Source organism: Rhinopithecus roxellana, chromosome 5 (assembly GCF_007565055.1).
Source record: "Rhinopithecus roxellana isolate Shanxi Qingling chromosome 5, ASM756505v1, whole genome shotgun sequence".
NCBI lineage: Eukaryota > Metazoa > Chordata > Mammalia > Primates > Cercopithecidae > Rhinopithecus > Rhinopithecus roxellana.
Window position 1 is genome coordinate 174,404,111 of NC_044553.1, and position 19,216 is coordinate 174,423,326.

General features: G+C 47.6%; 1 protein-coding gene and 1 non-coding gene across 4 annotated transcripts in view; both read right to left on the reverse strand.

Annotated features, from left to right (window-relative positions):
* Nucleotides 1-594: 594 nt before the first annotated feature.
* Nucleotides 595-19,216, reverse strand: part of ZNF609 (zinc finger protein 609) — a 238,610-nt gene continuing 219,988 nt past the window's right edge. For 2 of the 3 annotated variants that reach the window (XM_030929873.1, XM_030929875.1), the window contains 7 exons: nucleotides 15,085-15,172; nucleotides 9,888-12,228; nucleotides 7,716-8,082; nucleotides 6,305-6,480; nucleotides 5,804-6,020; nucleotides 5,258-5,336; nucleotides 595-4,953 (listed from right to left, as the gene is read on the reverse strand). In XM_030929873.1, coding sequence (XP_030785733.1) covers nucleotides 5,263-5,336; nucleotides 5,804-6,020; nucleotides 6,305-6,480; nucleotides 7,716-8,082; nucleotides 9,888-12,228; nucleotides 15,085-15,172 — 3,263 coding nt within the window. In that variant the 3' untranslated portion in view covers nucleotides 595-4,953; nucleotides 5,258-5,262. The remainder of the gene's footprint in view (nucleotides 4,954-5,257; nucleotides 5,337-5,803; nucleotides 6,021-6,304; nucleotides 6,481-7,715; nucleotides 8,083-9,887; nucleotides 12,229-15,084; nucleotides 15,173-19,216) is intronic. The other variant, XM_030929874.1, reaches the window with a different exon arrangement.
* On the reverse strand, nucleotides 14,483-14,588 carry LOC115897782. The gene has a single exon (XR_004057578.1). It is a non-coding gene; the product is annotated as a U6 spliceosomal RNA (small nuclear RNA).

Genomic DNA, 19,216 nt, shown 5'->3' on the forward strand with positions numbered 1-19,216 from the left:
CACCACCACACCCAGCTAACTTTTTTGTATTTTCAGTAGAGATGGGGTTTTGCCATGTTGCCCAGGCTGGTCTCAAACTCCTGGCCTCAAGTGATTCACACGCCTCAGCCTCCCAGAGTGTTGGGATTATAGGCGTGAGCCACTGTGCCTGGCAGGTGTTACTAGAGCAAGTCTGGGACTACAGACATTCAGTGGAAATCAGATGTCCCCCACTGGGCAGGTAATTCCTAAAGGCAGCTGGCAGTTTAGGATGCAGATACTAAACTCAAAACACAAGGAATTTACAAGACAGATGAAAAAGAACCAATACAAAACTCAGTCCCTTACTTTTTCCCAAGAAACCTGCTTGAGATTCTGCTGCCACCTATTGGTGGTTCCTCTTCAATACAGCTAGAGTCAGAAAGGCTAAATTGGAAACCCAGGCACCCAGTGGAAGATTTTCGTTTTCAAAAAAAACTTTTGTTATTGAAGACCACTGACAGGAAAGAAATATGGTACCCAAAAGGCTGCACTACAGTTTAAAAAGCAACTTACAAGGTAGAATATTTTGGGGGTGGGGTGGGAGTGGAGTGTGAAAGGCAAACTAAGTCTAAATTTAAGAACAGGGACATTAAAAACTTTATTCAATAAATACAACAAATAATTTAAAAATATACTTCAATTTCAAAGCCAATTAAGAAGAGGAAGTAGAGAGGGGAAAAAGGGGGGAGGAGGAAGGTAGAGGAAAAGAGAGGCCAAACAATGGTTTGGTTGGGCTGTGTTTCAGAGTGTACCACCCTTTAAAATTCTGATCAAATACTTTTGACCCATAAACCCTTAGCCCTTGTTCTGATGGGGTAGCCACAGAGTCCACCAGCTGGGAATCATCCACTGAGCTCTGGATCAGAGCATTCTAGAGGCTGGAATGTAGGGAGAGTTTTAGGGGTAGTTTCCTGGTCATTCCTAAAACCATCCGTCCTAACTCCCAGGCAGGTTTAAATAGTGCAAACTCTTAGGCAGAGAGCTCCCAGCTGCATAGTTTCACAGGTGAGTTTCCCAAGCCAGGGCCTCCAGGAAACAGGTCCCAGAGTACCCAGGGGTCCAAAGTCACTTCGGTGAATGGAATCTAAAGGTGAAGAGAGGGGAGGCCAGGGCACAGAGTAAAGCTCCTGGGCTAAGCCACTGGCCAAGCCAGAAAACAATGCTGGGCAGAAAAGGGTTACAAGGCAGGTAGTCTGGACACTGGATTCAACAACTTGCCATCAGCCAGGGAAAGTGAAGCTGAGGATGCATATGGAGCAGGGCCAGGAAGATCAGGAAAGCTGAGGGAGAACAGGAAAGTTGGGAGGAAGGAAGAGGCAGCTCAGCAGCAAACTCCAGGAGAAATAACCAGCAGCCCTCACAGATTTGTGATTGTCTCTTAAAAAGATTTATTTTCTCTTCTTGCCTGAATGTACAAAGGCAAAAAGAGTACAGTTTGTATATATATATATTTATATATATATATAAAAAAACAAGGAACTTGGTAATGTACACTTTACAGAAGGGAAGAATCAGGAAGACTGAAATTAAATCCAACAGAGCAACGCCAATGGAACAAAATCTATGAACAGCAACACTGCCCCTCCAGCCCGGGCCTCCAGCTCGCCCCAACCTGCTCCCAGTGGGAGGGCTGAGCACCAAGGCAAGCGGGTGGGCTGGGGCAGGAGGGGCTGGGGACAGGGCCTGGGAGGGGCTTGATCCCAGGAGGGCCCCATGGTAGGAGATCACTGGAAAGCTTCCTGGGATTTCCAAATAATAAAACAAATAACAAAGGCCCAGAATTACGGGGCCAACTAGCTGCCCAGTTGCATCTTGGGGGCATCAGAGTAGACAAGGGGATGGTAGAGGGTATACGGGATAAGTGACATGGGTGGCCTCAAAACCTGTATACAATACTTTCCTAGCCCTCTGCAGTCTTCACTCGCAACTCTCTAAGTCCTCCCATGGCCCCTTGAAACCTGGAAAGAAGAGACTCAAGAAATCACCATTTCATTTCATAGGGTTCCCTCTTACCCTTCTAAGCGTGTGGTTCTTTGACCTTGTGATGTGTGGAGAGAGTTGGGTAAGAGAAGGAAATTTCATACATGTACATGTACAAGGCAGGAAAAGGGGATGAAGGGAACTGCCATACCTTAAAATGAGGAAGTAGTTGATGTGGATCCCAAACAGCAGCTCTTCAAGCCTTGCCTGATCTATCTGGGGATGAGACCCCCTCTCTCTTCAGCTTCTCCTCGATGGGAAGCCCAGTGAGCAATGTCTGTGAGGGCCTGGGCAGGGGTGGCTCAGAGACAGGCTTGGTCTGGTGGTCTTGGCCCTTGGTAGCAAGTTTTTCCAGCCTTTCTTTGTGGGGTGGGATAGGATGGGGATCCCTGCTGAGCATCTCATCCCTCTGACTAGATCATGGATGCCACAGGTAGCTCCCACCTGTGTTTCTCCTCCCCATGTAGAGGTGGACAGCAAATCTTTCACTTAGCACTTGTCAAGAATCTCCACAGCTGCTGCTTCATGTTATTTTGGAGGGAAGACTAGGCCTGGCAAGCATCAGGATCTGCCATTGTGGCTTTCACCTGCTCTTCTGAGCAGCTCCTACTCTTCAGGGGAGACTTGGATATGAGGATCAAAGAGCCAAATGTTTAAGAAGAAAATTTAAAAAGGAAAAGAAAAACCTGTTCTCTTCTGGAGAACCCAAGGCTGCCCAGCTAATACAGAAGTTCATCCTCTGTTACAGAACGAGTGGAAAGGGCAGGAATGCAGGGCCACACCTGCCCAATGCAAAAGAAAATTACTCCAAACGGTTTCTTTACAATATGTACAGAGTATGCTGCAGGCCAGTGCCACAGATACAAAACACACAACAATATTTTGAAACAAACAGGAACAGAGAGGGGCCCTTGGCTCCACCTCACAGGAGCTCCAGGAGGGCATAATCAGGCCGAAATTCAGTCACCCTCTTGGTTGAGGTGACTCAGGTGAGGTGGGGTGAAGGTGTCTGCACTAGCTACTTCCATGGAGGAAAGGGAGGTCACTGCTCAGAGCACTGCCCACGAGGGCAGCAGGAGGCAGAGGGAATATGATGGGTATGAGGGAGGTTGTTTTGGGGCCCTGCCAAGAGGTCTAAAACAATGGTTTTGGCGGAGGGCTCAGAACCCAACTTGAACAAAAACGAGGACGTAGACACCTAGGGGAAAGGCCTGTAGATCAGAGGGGATCCTCTTGAGCAGATGGTGACCCTAAGCCTCTCATGTGTAGGGTTCCAGGGTCCTTGGAAATCAAGTACTACTGGGCATTGTGCTTACTGTCCCGTTTCCCATTCTCCAAACTGAGTTGGAGCAGTTCCTGCTCCTAGTCATTTTTGGCACTCTGGTCACACACTCCCTTTTCCAGCCTACGCTGGTGTCTGTCAGTCTTTACCTCTCTCAATCCAGAGGGTCATGGAAAGATAGGAGGGGAGAATAGAGGGATGATACCTCAAAAGCCACGTAAGCTAAAGCTCCCCACACCTTGGGGAAGACATGACCCCAATAAAGCTACCAAATCATCCTCACTTTCCCAGTACAAAGAGCATAAAGCTTCCATTGGGAGACTGCAATTCTAAGGAGAGCAGAGAAATGTTGGCTACCTCAAAGCACAGCTCCACTGAGTACATTCTGAGACTCTAATAAGTAATGGCTTGGATGTGTTATCCCAGGGTCTAAGGAACAAATAACCTCCCACGGCCAGTGGCCCCTCAAACAAAATACGTGTTACCAAGAAACACAGCTTATATTGGCCCACATGGAAGTTATAGATTGAGCTATATAAAATCATGTACTTGTAGACAGAGGAATTGGGCTGTATACATTTGTGGCCCCAAATGAGGAAGATATCAGATGGCTAGATGACAGTACATCTCCAAGAACTGCTGGGTGCTCCCAGGGGCTGCCTTCTGGGCCTTGCCCTAAGGTGACCTGGCAGACTCCAAGGTTCCCCATGCTGGGGAGAATACTAGTTTATCTGCCTGAGGCTTAAGAGCCAAGCAGTGGAAAAGAAGAGGCAAGACCAGTGTGGGGATCCCCCTGGGAAAGGCACCAAGGGGTTAGGAGGGAAGGGAAAAGGGCAAGGAGTTGGGGAATAAGAAGCAGCAGGACTTAGTGGGGACGCAGGTTCTACTTCACAGATGCCATTCATGCTCCAGCACCAGCTTGCTCCCAGTGTCCCTGGGGAGCCCTGTGCTGGTGGTGGAACCCTTGCCCCCTGCCTCACAGGCAGCTCAAGGCCATATTGGGGCAGATGCCTTGGTCTTCCTTTCCAGGCTAGGTTGTGAGCGTTTACATGTGCTCATGTAAATGGGGAGAAGTCTCCACATTTGAAGACCTTGTTTTCACAATTACGTAGAAAACAACCCCCAATTTCTTTCCTGAGATTCTAGTTCCTCCACATGCTGCCAATTCCCAGGGTGCAAAGCACTAGGGAGATGCAGAATCTGGTGATGGTGGTAATGATGGTGAGGGGTATGGCTGCTGTGCTGTCTTCAGACCTTACCCAGTGCTTGGGGGTGGGGGTCCCTCCCTGGTGGGCAGGGGGGCTGGTACTGCTCTGGCAGCAGACCAAGGGCTTGGGGAACAGAGCGGTGGCTTCTCTGGGCTGAGGCCATGTTCCCCTGGTTGCTTTCCGTGCCTTCATCTCCACAGAGGCCACAACAGTCATGACTGTGGCTGAGAGAATAAATATTTTTGCTAAGTACCAGCTCTCCAGCTCCTGAGGAAGATGGAGGGTCAGGTAGTCCGGAGGTCTGGTGGAGGTGAGATAGCCAAGGGTCTGCCTTCAGTCATGGAGGAAACGGCAAACAGGGTGATCAACACCATTTAACTGATGTCTAAATGGCACCTTCAGCACCTCCTTGGGTGAGCCAGTCCGGGCCCATGAAGCTGATTTTATCCGGGCACTTGATGTCTGCAAGGGAAACATGGACAGATAACCAGGCACTCAGCCTGTTGGTAAAACAACCACAAGGTGGCACTCCAAGAAAATGAACTGCAGGAGTGGCCAGTACTGGTCCCTAGGGGACACTGTGTTCCACAGGTCCTCTCAGAGGCACATGGCTTCATGGGAGACTCTTGTACAAGAGGCTTGGCCAGTGTTCTATGGATTCCAGACCGCTGACCCCTCATAGCTATTCCTCACCTAGGGATTCTGTGATCCAGGTAGCAACTATCCCAGCTTTACGTGTTGCCCCAAATTAACAAAAGTTACTTACCATTCTCACCTCCTGGGGGGTGGGTAGAGTGAGGGAGTTGAGCCTTGTTGGCTGGCAACAATGGCTGTAGAAGAAAGCCCTGAGTGAGCAGGAGAACATGTTAGTGCAGCACTCATAGAAACCTTCCATTAACCATTTTCCCTGAGTTTTGGGGTGCTGACAGAAAAAAAAATCTGATACTCAGCCAGATATATTTGCTGAAGATAGATAATAAGGCTGTATTTCTCAGCTGATTGTTTCTCTTTGCCTTTGGGGAACACCTGTGCCATATTCTTCTGAATATCAAGGCTAGTATTCTGGAGGAATTTAAGAGTCCCCAAACTCCAAGGGAGGAATAAATATCATATGCTTTAATGACAGCAGGAGGTTAGGACTGTGCACAGATTAGAAGCTCAAAAAAAAAAAAAATTGAAAAAGGATTCTTATGAGGCAGGGAGGAGGGTCCTAGCTGTGGACATACTACTGGGATGAAGATGTAGACATACTACTGGGATGAAGATAAACAAAACAAGACAAAATAACAGGTGGTAGGGAAAAGAGGCTTACCTGCTGCATAGGGTAAGTTGTACTGTGCTGGGAGCAACGAGTACCCCAAGTGGTGGTGGTGGTGGTGTGTGGACATCAGGCGCTGGGAAGGAGAGGTGCGGGGCCGGTCAACACTCCGTTCACCCCCACCTGCTCCCCCAACGCTGCTACAGCTGCCACCACCCCCAACCACCCCACAGCCTCCTCGATCTCTCTCCTGAGAAGTTTTATCACTTATCTGGAAAGGAAACCAGAGACACAAAAGCACTATAGTGAGACACACATATATACAACCACACACACACACAAACACCCACACCTGAGTGAGATGCCCAGGGTGCCACCTTATGACCCCTAAAAGCGCAAGACATGTAAGAATCAAGAAGATGCCCTGGGGGCTGCCAATGTCAAGTCAGCCAAGCTGCACTGTGGTCAGGACCTGAACTTGCCCACCTTCTCCCAGACCCTGGATCTGGCCTTACTGGTTTTGGGTAACAGCCAGCATCACTGTACTTCTCTTACCGTGGGAGACTTGCTCTTGTAGTGACTGGCATGCTGCTGCAAGATGTCCAGGGCTTTGGACTCTGAGCTGGATTTACAACTGACACTGGGGCTCGCTCGTGCCTTGTCAGCATCTTCACCACCTGAGACCTTGCTGCCATATGGAGAAAAAGAGTAGCTGGAAGGCAGGTATGAACCTGTGGAAGGAGAAATCAAACATTCAAAGAGATGGGAGAGGTAGAGGAAGCTCTGCTTTAGTGAGCTTGATTAGGCGGGCATCAGCTTTCCAAGGCACAGGCTGAGGTATTTTCTAACATAGTGTCTTTGCTGAGACTGTTGGCTTGACCTTTCCTTACTGAGCTCTACAGGAAAAATTAGCTAAGGGATACTAGGAACACAGCCCTGTTTCCTGCAGCCAACTTCCATAGATCCGATACTGTTCTTTGAACTGGTCTCAGATTCATCTTGGAGAAGTGATATGATAAAGTGGAAAGATCACAGGATCTGGAGTCAGAGCCTTGGGCTCAAAACCTTATTCTGAGACTTACCAGCTTGGTAACCTTGAACAAATAAATAACTGTTTTGAGCTTCAATTTCTTCATCATCAAAAATGAAGATACCAATACTTACTACTTAAGGTGATGGGGAGGATTAAAAAAGATAATATGCATAAATCTCAGAGGACAGCGCCTGGCTCTGGGGGAGCACTCAACAAATGCAACTATGATTTTTATACTGACAGGTGTGAGTGACAGGGAGAAAGGAACGCCTCAAGGGTAAGAAATTTCCTATTTCTCTTTGAAACGCTTACTTCTATTTAGAGTGTGCTTTATAACAATGTCGGCCGGGCGCGGTGGCTCAAGCCTGTAATCCCAGCACTTTGGGAGGCCGAGACGGGCGGATCACGAGGTCAGAAGATCAAGACCATCCTGGCTAACATGGTGAAACCCCGTCTCTACTAAAAATACAAAAAACTAGCCGGGCGACCTGGCGGGCGCCTGTAGTCCCAGCTACTCGGGAGGCTGAGGCAGGAGAATGGCGCGAACCCGGGAGGTGGAGCTTGCAGTGAGCTGAGATCCGGCCACTGCACTCCAGCCTGGGCGACAGAGCGAGACTCCGTCTCAAAAAAAAAAAAAAAAAAAAAACAAAACAACAAAACAATGTCACCAGAATGTTCAGACTATTTAGGCTGCTGTAGGAAGCTGGAAGCTCTAAGGAGTGAGGCTAAAGAGGCTAAAGACTATCATTATGGGTCATTCAAGGAACTATGGGTTAGGGTGGCTACCTCATAGAACGACTCAGTGAAAAAAGGGCTGTCATCTAGGTGAGCCTCAATATGCCTTGGGGCTGAGCAAGAAAACTCTGGATGTGAAATCTGTGCTTCATTCCCCCTTCCAGTGAATGGAATAGCGGCTGGCACTTGGTGCTATACCTGGGTAGTTCTGCATCATCACAGCAGGCATGCTCCGGTAGCTGGGGTGGTTGGGGTCATAGGACTGACTGTAGGAATAGCCGTGCATGTAGGGGATGTAGGACTGGTGCTGGGTGAGTGGGGAGGACACAGGCACATGGACACTTGGTCGGGGCTCCTTGCTCCCAAGGCGAGACTCCTCCGACGTGGGCAGCTTGCAGTCACTACTTGTGCTTTCCTTCCCATCTTCCTTGGGGACAGAGTCCTTACTCCGACTCCTTTCCTCCTTCAATTTGCGGTCCCGCTCCTCCTTCCACCGCTCATCCTCCGACTTGATGTCTGAGTACTTGGCAGGATAAACGTATGTCCACATCCGGGGCTCTGCCTCCTACAAAAATCACAGAACAACGACTGGGTGTTGTACAGATAAGACAGATATATTTCAAGCCCAAGGTCCCAGTAGAACCACCAGAGCAGATAATTACTAGACACCTGGGGCAGAGTAGGATCTTGGCCTCTTACTGATCTTGTTTATAATCCCACTCTGCTCCCTTTTGGTTAAAAAGCCCCCACCCCCACCGCTGCACCCACCCACAGGGAACAAGATGGGGCAGGGGGAGAAAAGGAAAATCCGTCCGTGCATCAGTGGATGTTTTCTAGGTAAGAACAAACATTCTGGGGAAATGACTGAAATAGGAGAGGCTGCCCCTTCCAAGATGTTTAGGTTGTTTCACTATTTCAGAGCACGCTCAGGGGGGTGGAAAGCTTGTAAGTGACACTCAGATCAGAGGAGGGAGGGAGGCATAACTATTGTACTAAGAGGGAAGGGAAGACATTCTAAGTCTCATGAGCAGATCAAGATATGAGATTCCAAGTTCCTAGTTCTAACTCAACCTATAAAATCCTTGTTAAAGAAACTCAGTAAATGAGTATACTTTGTACCTACTCTAAAAAACAGAGAGACCATCAATAACTCATTTCACAGGAACCAAACAGTGGAAGAAACACAGACAAGGAATCGAGATACCTCAGTTCTAATCCTGGCTTGGCTAGTGAGGTCTTAAGAAACCCTAGACAAATCAAGCTAACTTGTCTGGGCCTTTCTTGTCAAATGGAAAAAACACCTGCTATGGATATAAAAGTGCTTTTTAAAAAACATTAATATGAATCCCAGTGCTTTGGGAGGCTGAGGCAGGAAGACTACTTGAGGCCAGGAGTTCAAGACCAGCCTGGGCAACATAGTGAGACCTCTCTCTACAAAAAATTAAAACATCTGGGTGTGGTGGCATGCATCTGTAGTCCTGGTTAATTGGGAGGCTGAGGCAGGAAGATTGCTTGGGCCTAGGAGTTGGAAATTGCTGTGAGCTATTACTATGTCATTGCATTCCAGCCTGGGCAATAGAGAGGGACTCTGGTCTCTATAAAAACATAAAAATAGGCCGGGCGCGGTGGCTCAAGCCTGTAATCCCAGCACTTTGGGAGGCCGAGACAGGCAGATCACAAGGTCAGGAGATCGAGACCATCCTGGCTAACACGGTGAAACCCCGTCTCTACTAAAAAATACAGAAAACTAGCCAGGCGAGGTGGCGGGCGCCTGTAGTTCCAGCTACTCGGGAGGCTGAGGCAGGAGAATGGCGTGAACCTGGGAGGCGGAGCTTGCAGTGAGCTGAGATCCGGCCACTGCACTCCAGCCTGGGTGACAGAGCGAGACTCCGTCTCAAAAAAAAACAAACAAACAACAACAACAACAACAACAACAACAAAAAAACATAAAAATAAAAAAATTGGCTGGGTGCAGTGGCTCATGTCTGTAATCCCAGCACTTTGGGAGGCTGAGGCAGGTGGATTACTTGAGGTCAGGAGTTTGAGACCAGCCTGACCAACATGGTGAAGCCCCATCTCTACTAAAAATACAAAAAAAATTAGCTGGGTGTGGTGAATGTTGCAGTGAGCCAAGATAGCACCACTGCACTCTAGCCTGGGCAACAGAGTGAGACTCCATCTCGAAAAAATAACATTAAAATAAAATAAAAAACATTAAAATGGTTTATAAAGGTAAAGAATCCTTAAAATTACACATCTCTCCTGCTAATCGCAATTCCGTTGAACCCCTATACAAGGACAGCCCTTATTTGTGAGGAAGACAGATGATTATCATACGGTATTTCCACTTCCTCCCAGAGCAACAGTTACCTGTCGGTACCAGAGTATTGGATCCACCTCTGCCTGTCGACCACACTCAGCGCCTGTCTTGGCCTCAGAGGCCTCCTTGCTTAGGTGGCTGGCATCACTCAGCTTCACTTTAAGGCCTTCAGGGGCCTGGCCCGGGAGTTTTGAAGAGTCATCTAACTTGGGAATGATGACTGATTTGGCTGAGTCAGCCCCTGGCTCCTTGGCCTTGCCAGGTCCTGACTTCACAAGGTCTGTCAGGCTGGGGGCCTTGGTGAGAGTTGGTGGAATTGACGGCTTTTGCTTCCACTCTTCCTTGAGTGCTGCCTCACGCTCCTTCAGGCCCATCTCTGCCTTCTTGTCCACTCCCCGCTGCTGCTGCTCTAAGCTCTGGCGTTTCTGCTGTTCTTCGTACTGCTGCCGGTAAGCCGTGTTAGTGCTCAGAAGGTGGGTGTGATAACTCTGGTCGCTGTAGCCATAGGGGGGCACATAGGCATACTGGTTATAGTACAGGGACTGCATATACATGTTGGGACGCTGCTGGATGACTGAGGGCTGCTGACTGGAACTGCTCAGCTCGGGCTTCTTTTCCTCACAGACATCGTTCTTCACTTTTCCTTCTATGCTCTCAGGTTCCTCATCCTTTTTTGTCTTCAGGGCCTGGCTCTCCACTCCTGCCTGGCTGCTGGGGTTGAGAGCCCCAGGGCTGGACTGTGCGTAACTTGGAGAATAGTAACTCTCAAAGCCTTGGTAATATGGTGAGTCTTTGCTCTGAGGCTGAGCGGGAAAAAGAGTTTTCTTAGCCCCTTCTTTAACCAACTGTTCAGCATCCTTTGATTTGACACTGTCTACTTTGCCCTCCCCATCCTCCCCAGCATCAGAGATGTCAGAGTATGCAGGGCTGTTGGTTTTGACTGAGCTGGCTTCAGCTCCATTCTGTGTCACTACATGTAAGGGAGTCAGGGGCTGAGTAGGGGTAGTGTTTTCAAGGCGGCTACTGCCTCCAATGGAAGGGCTGGGGGCATTATCTGTGAAACTGTAGATCTTGTCGGCTTCAGCCTTGATGCTAGCCAGTCGGCTTTGGTGGGGGTCTGATGAACCATTTAGGAGTCCCTCCATTTTCATCCCATCTCCTGAAGATTCCCTGAATGGGCTTTTGCCTTCCTCTACTCGACACACCTTCCCAGGGGTCAGAGGACTTTCAAGTTCCTTTGAAGATTCCTTCTTTTTTTTGTCTTTCTTTTTCTTGTCCTTGGCTGTAGTCAAGGCAGGGTTGACTGTGAAAGGTTCTCCCATAACAGTGGGCTTGGGCTGAATGGGCTTGAGCTGGGGACTGTTGGGCATGGCTTGTGCCACTGTGGCGGTCAAGCCTGAGGAAGAGCCTGGGCTCGCTGCTGTGAAGGTGGCTGTCTGGAAGGTGTAGATTTGCTGTGGGGGGATGGCAGGGGCAATGGGACGGGCTGACTTTAAGCTCTTGGAAGGAATCTTTTCAGGTTTTAAACTAGAGGGTTTTTTACATTTTTCTTTTTCCATACACTTCCTTTCTAAAGAATCAAAGGCATCATTGCTTGTTTCATCCATCACTGAGGGTCCATCATCAGAGCCATCATTGGATAAGGCCCCAAGGTCTGTGTCCCCTTCCCCACTCAACTTTTTCTTACAGAGGCCTTTTGTGCTGAATTTGCTTGAAGGAGAAGGGCTGTGGGGCTCTACAAGTCGAACTTTGGGGGTAGCTGAGCGGGCAGGGGACAAGGAACCTTTTTGTGAGACAGATGCACCATTGCAGCTCCCGAGATCTGCATGGAGAATAGGTTCCTCTCCGTACTCACTGTCCCCATCCGCTTCCGGCTTGCTGTCATCATCTGTATGGGCATGAGCTTGGTGGTACTTAAGTCCATTGATGTGCTTGTACTTCTTGTTGCAGTTTGGGTGGGGACAGTCAATCAGGACTGGGGAGGGACAGTTTCTGTCCAGAACAGTGGGTTCTACCTTGGTCCCAGGAAGGGGGCCAGTGGCTGAGCCCATGGAATTAGTACGGACACGCTTGCTCCCTTTGGAGTCCTCTGAGCTAGAGTTTAGCTCCATGTCTGAAAGGGGTTTGTTTTTCCGCTTATTAGCTGAGGAAGGGCTGGCCTTGACATCCTCAGAAGTGCTGGTGGCAGGTGGGCGATGCTCTGAAGAATTCTGGCTGCCCCGTCGGCCTTTGCTATTGGCTCCTGCCCGGGTTTTGCTGCTGCTACTGGTCCCTTTGCTGTCAGAGGCTGTGGCTGTCTCATTGACAGGAGTGTTACTGTTGGGACGCATGCGTTTGCCTCTACCCCGACCATTGCGCATTTCCAGGTCACTGGTCGGGGAGTCACAGAACCTTGGCAAAGGATAAACACAACAGGATATTATTAAGAAGAGAAAACATCTTCAAACCAGTTTAGCTGTAGGCTCCAGAACTGTCCAGATGGTGACTATCATTTTCAATGAATATGATTTGTTAAAAGAAATTCTGATTGGGAACTGCACTAAATGGTGAACTCCTGGGATGCACGTTAGCTGCAAATTATTCTCCAACATTTACCTCTAAAGCCATGCAGTCTGTTCCATAAGACAGTCACGTCTACATTTCCTATATACAGCCATAGTCATGGTTTCAGAAAAGATGTTAGAGATCATCCAGGAAATTGAGGCCACGCATGCTAAGTGACTTGTCCAAGGTAACATCATTGATTAATGGCAACATATGACAAGACTCTAGCTCTACCTGTAGCCCAATGCCTTTTTCTTACATACCTCACTATGAAGACATAGAAAGGTAGAACAAAGCACCTATCCATTTAAGAGTTCCCTAAACATCAGATATAGCCAAGAGTACATGAGTTCTTTGAATGTCCGGAGATCTGCACCTAGGGGTCATTCCTCATAGGCCCTAAAGTAGCTTTTCATGGAGCTTAAAACACTGACTAGAATTAAACCTTTAGCTAAGATTGGTTCCCTTGTAGATCTAAAGATGGTTTTGACTCTCTTGTCCCAGGGGGCAACGGGAGTAAGTGGTTTCTAAGACAGTAGGAACCAAAGCTATTGCAGAAAAAAGGCAAATTTTGTCAAATATCTCCTTTGGGTTCTCAGAACAGTCCTACTGTAAAGCTACTTATTGCTTCCCTGTTATCAACCTACTCACTCAGCTCCTATCTCTCTGGATTCTTGCATGCCCAAAGCAGAAATAAGTCCTTCCAATAGGTTTCTCAGAAATGCAAAGGGAGGGTATAAAGAACTTTACTAACTTGTTTTAGCTCATCTGCTTCTGATTCTTATCAGGGCAACTATTATGGTCTGAATATAGTCTTTTTTTTTTTTTTTTGAGACGGAGTGTTGCTCTGTTGCCCAGGCTGGAGTGCAGTGGAGCGATCTAGGCTCAATGCAACTTCCGCCTCCTGCGTTCAAGCAATTCTCCTGCCTCAGCCTCCCCAGTAGCTGGGATTATAGGCATCCGCCACCACGCCCGGCTAATTTTTGTATTTTTAGTAGAGACAGGGTTTCACCATGTTGACCGGGCTGGTTTCAACCTGCCTGACCTCAGGTGATCCACCTGCCTCAGCCTCCCAAAGTGCTGGGATTACAGGCGTGAGCCACCACGCCCAGCCTGAATATAGACTTATAAAAGTCTAAGCCTCTAGAAACCTGGCCCAGCATCTCTGAAAATTAGGAGGCATAAATAGCCCTCAGTAGAGCATAATCACATCTGAGAAAAGGAAAGTGGTTTGGAATCAAGAACTTTAAAATACTTTTCCTTGGGACATTTCTGCCCATCTCAGTTTCATTGGAACAATGGGCAGATGAAGGTTTTTTTTTTTTTTTTTTTTTTTTTTTGAGGCGGAGTCTCGCTCTGTTGCCGCCCGGACTAGAGTGCAGTGGCCGGATCTCAGCTCACTGCAAGCTCTGCCTCCTGGGTTTACGCCGTTCTCCTGTCTCAGCCTCCCGAGTAGCTGGGACTACAGGCGCCCGCCACCTCGCCCGGCTAGTTTTTGTATTTTTAGTAGAGACAGGGTTTCACCGTGTTAGCCAGGATGGTCTCGATCTCCTGACCTCGTGTTCCGCCCATCTCGGCCTCCCAAAGTGCTGGGATTACAGGCTTGAGCCACCGTGCCCGGCCCAGATGAAGGTTTAAGATACTTTTCCTAAAAGAACTGTCCAGATAGTAACTACCATTTTCAATGAATATGATTCAATAAAGGAACTTGTGACTGGATGGGAATGGCATTAATTGGTAAGCTCCTAGGATGTTACGTGTATGTTAGTTGTAAATTACCCCCAACGCCTGGGTTCCCCAAACCCTGACAAACTGGGTACTAGTATTAGGAACAAGCTATTAGGTGCCATTGATTGAAATATCCATCTAAAGGTCAAATTGCAACATGAAAAGGTCCTTGTGAAACCCGTATGTTCTAGCAGAGTTTATAAAACTAAGCATGTTCTTAAGTTCAAATTTGTGAGAAATAGCTACTATCAATGAATGTTTGCACCTTGAGATGGTCTCAAGGTGACTTTAATAATTCCAGTCAAAGGCTTAAATAGGATTTTCTCCCCATTCCCCCAATGCATCCCCTCAACACTTTTTTTTTGCTAATTTTAAAAATATGGAACACTTCACAATTTGCATGTCACCCTTGTGCAGGGGCCACGTTAATCTTTTCTGTATTGTTCCAATTTTAGTATATGTACCTCTGAAGTGAGCACCCCCTGCACACTTTCATACACAATTCATCTTCTTTTTTTTTTTTTTTTTGAGATGGGGTTTCACTTTTTGTTGCCCAGGCTGGAGTGCAATGGCGCGATCTTGGCTCACCGCAATCTCCGCCTCCTGGCTTCAAGTGATTCTCCTGCCTCAGCCTCTCGAGTAGCTGGGATTACAGGCATGCACCACCACACCTGGCTAATTTTGTATTTTTAGTAGAGATGGGGTTTCTCCATGTTGGTTAGGCTAGTCTTCAACTCCCGATCTCAGGTGATCCGCCCGCCTCAGCTTCCCAAAGTGCAGGGATTACAGGCGTGAGCCACTGCGCCCAGCCATTCAGTCTTCTTGAATGTCAGATAAATACAATGCTTTCCCTGGTATCTACACCATCGTGTCCCTTAAGATCTGGGTGTACAATTCTAGCAGGATAAAAGTATAAGAGATCACCAATTAGAGTGGTTCAGACTTAATATAAACTAAATAGCTGTAAGTGCTTACCTTGGGGGTGCCCAATCATGTCGTGTGCAGTCAAGGAGTGTACCTACATATGTCTTGTTCCTCCATGTTACATTTACCACCAACATCCCTGGAAAATAAGAGCACATAGATATAGACGAGACACACCCCATTTGCCACTGAGAAGAGTATACTTTCGATCAGCACTGTGACTTCTATAAGAGGGTTTAGGAGGTGCTCTGGGTACCAACGGGACAAATAGGAATGGGCCAGAATAGTTCCATAGGAATTGCCTACAATGCTACTGAGGCCCCTTAGGATGGTTAATGGTTGTAAAGACTTCATGGTTTTGTCAAGATACATTTTATTTTTATTTTTGGAGATGGGGTCTTGCTCTGCTGCCCAGGCTGGAGTGCAGCCTCAAGCAATTGTCCCACCTCAGTCTCCCAAGTAGCTGAGACCACAGGAGCATGTCACCACACCTCGATAATTTAAAAAAAATTTTTTGGCCAGGAGTGGTGGCTCATGCCTGTAATCTCAGTACTTTGGGAGGCTAAGGTAGACAGATCACTTGTGGCCAGGAGCTCAAGATCAGCCTGGCCAATATGGGGAAAACCTATCTCTACTAAAATTACAAAAATTAGCCAGGCATGCTGGCGCGTGCCTGTAATCCCAGCTACTCAGGAGGCTGAGGCAGGAGAATCGCTTGAACCCAGGAGGCGGAGTTTGCAGTGAGCCGAGATTGTGCCATTGCACCCCAGCCTGGGTGACAGAGTGAGACTCCGTTTCAAAAAAGAAAAAAAAAAAAAAAAAAAAAAAGCTTTTGATTAGGTAATGTAGCCTTACTCCAAAATTCAAAAGGTAGCCCCCACTCGCCCCTGCAAAAAAAAAAAAAAATCCCCAACAAACTCTAATATAAAATGAAGTGTCCAGTGGGCCGGGCGCGGTGGCGCAAGCCTATAATCCCAGCACTTTGGGAGGCCGAGATGGGCGGATCACGAGGTCAGGAGATCGAGACCATCCTGGCTAACACGGTGAAACCCCGTCTCTACTAAAAAAAGTCAAAAAACTAGCCGGGCGAGGTGGCGGGCGCCTGTAGTCCCAGCTACTCGGAAGGCTGAGGCAGGAGAATGGCGTAAACCCAGGAGGCGGAGCTTGCAGTGAGCTGAGATCCGGCCACTGCACCCCAGCCTGGGCGACAGAGCGAGACTCCATCTCAAAAAAAAAAAAAAAAGTGTCCTTTCCATAACTGTTCTTCAGTCTTCCAGCTCCCCTACTTGGAAACATCCAAAAGTATTCCACAGATATTTTATATGTATATATGCAAATATGTTCAAACATTCTTCCTTAAATGATAGCAATATACATACAATGTTCTGCACACTGCTTTTTTCATGTACTCAAATATTTTGGATCATTCCGTATGTGTAGACAGAGAGCTACTTCATTCTTTTCAATGGCAGCATTTGAATGGACATTTAGGTTGTTTCAATCTTCTGCTATTACAAATAAACTGCAATGAATAATCTTGTACAAATGCTTCATTTTACCTACATGAATACGTCTGTAAGATGAATTCCTGTAAGTAAAACTGTTAATCACAGTGCACTTGTATTTGGAGTTCTGATAAATATGGCCAAACCACCTCCAAACTGCCTCAAAGAAGATGTACTCATTCATATACCCATTTATAGAAGCCCATGAATACCTCTTGCCCTTTTCCTTTGGCAACATGGTGTTCTCATTTTGTTCTTTGTCAATCTTATAAAAGAAAAATTGTTTTATATGTTTTTTTTTGGCATTTTAATTCCTTTTTTTTTAAATGGAGTTTTGCTCTTGTTGCCCAAGCTGGAGTGCAATAGTGCGATCTCTGCTCACTGCAACTTCCGCCTCCTGGGTTCAAGCAATTCTCCGCTTCAGCCTCCCGAGTAGCTGGGATTATAGGCATGCACCACCACCCCCAGCTAATTTTGTATTTTTAGCAGAAACAGAGTTTCTCCATGTTGGTCAGGCTGGTCTCAATCTCCCAACCTCAGGTAATTCGCCTGCCTCGGCCTCCCAAAGTGCTGGGATTACAGGCATGAGCCACCTCGCCTGGCCGGCAATTTTAATTCTTTTAGAGACAATGTCTTGTTAATGTTGCCCAGATTCGGCTCAAACTCTTGGCCTCAAGCAATCCTCCTGTCAAGACCATTTTGCCCAGGCTGGTCTTGAACTCCTGAGCTCAAGCAATCCATCTGCCTTGGCCTTCCAGGGTGCTGGGATTATAGGCATGAGCCAGCACACTTGGCTCCATTCAGTCTTTTTTTTTTTGAGACGGAGTCTTGCTCTGTCGCCCAGGCTGCAGTGCAGTGGCGATCTCGGCTCACTGCAAGCTCCGCCTCCCGGGTTCACGCCATTCTCCTGTCTCAGCCTCCCGAGTAGCTGGGACTACAGGCGCCCACCACCACGCCCAGCTAATTTTTTGTATTTTTAGTAGAGACAGGGTTTCACCGTGGTCTTGATCTCCTCACCTGGTGATCCGCCCGCCTCATCCTCCCAAAGTGCTGGGATTACAGGCGTGAGCCACCGCGTCTGGCGGCTCCATTCAGTCTTTTACCATTAAATATAATATTCAGTTTTAGCAACATGTTTGGGATATTAGAGACAAAAAGAAGACCCAGGGAACTCATCACCATGTTGTTTCTAAGGTCTTGCGACCCTTAGAGCTGGTGTGCCTTCTTTCTTCCACCTTTCACAGTCCTGTTATATTTGTTTTATAAATAATTTCCAGAGCTTTTAGTTGTATTTAGTGGGAGTGGGAGATCTTGGCTCACTGCAGCCTCTGCCTCCCGGGTTCACACCATTCTCCTGCCTCAGCCTCCTGAGTAGCTGGGACTACAGGCGTCCGCCATCACGCCTGGCTAATTTTTTTTTGTATTTTGTATTTTTGGTAGAGACGGGGTTTCACTGTGTTAGCCAGGATGGTCTCGATCTCCTGACCTCATGATCCGCCCCCCTCGGCCTCCCAAAGTGTTGGGATTACACGCAAGAGCCACCACACCTGGCTTCAGCCTCCTTTCATAAGGCTGGTTGGGCGGATGCAGTCCCAGCTACTCGGAAGGTTGAGGCAGGAGAATGGCATAAATCCGGGAGGCGGAGCTTACAGTGAGCAGAGATCATGCCACTGCACTCCAGCCTGGGCTACAGAGCAAGACTCCATCTCAAAAAAAAAAAAAAAAGTAAAAAAATAAATCAGACAACTAACTCACAGTAGGTTTTCAATAAATAAATACAAAGGGAGTGCTTTATACAAAACTATGGAGTATCAGGACTTGAGTTGGTCATGGCTTTAAATAAGACCTTATTCAGACTTTTTTTTTTTTTTTTCTGAGATGGAGTCTTGCTCTGTTGCCTAGGCTGGAGTGCAGTGGCACGATCTTGGCTCACTGCAACCTCTGCCTCCCAGGTTCAAGCAATTCTCCTGCCTCAGCCTCCTGAGTAGCTGGGATTACAGGCATGCACTACACCCAGCTAATTTTTGTATTTTTAGTAGAGACGGGATTTCACCATGTTGGTCAGGCTGGTCTCGAACCCCTGACCTTGTGATCCACCCACCTTGGCCTCCCAAAGTGCTGGATTACAGGCATGAGCCACCGCGCCCGGCCCTTAGCCCTTGTTTTCTTTGAAATTGAAATTTCAGGTGCTTTATCACAAAACCAAATCAGACAAGGGAGAGGGAGAAAAAGAATTATCCTACCCAGGAAGTCTCATTCTAGTAAAATTAGGGCAGGAAAGAACTTTGGTTTAGTAAGTTGGATTCTTTTTCAGTCTTACCAAGTGAAGCAGAACAATCCATTGGATTGTGATTCAAACATTCATCAAACATATATTATGGGTGTGGCACAGTGGCTCATGCCTGGAACCCCAGAGCTCTGGGAGGCTGAGGCAGGAGGATCGTTCAAGGCCAGGTGTTCAAGACCAGCCTGGGCAACACAGTGAAACCTGTCTCTACAAAAAAATTTAAAAACTAGCCAGTTGTGGTGGTGCCCACCTGAAGTCCCAACTACCTGAGAGGCTAAGGTGGGAGGATCACTTGAGTCCAGTAGTTCAAGGCTGCAGTGAAGCTATGCCTGTGCCACTGTACTCCAGCCTGGGTGACAGGGTGAGACTACATCTCTAAAAAAAAAAAAAA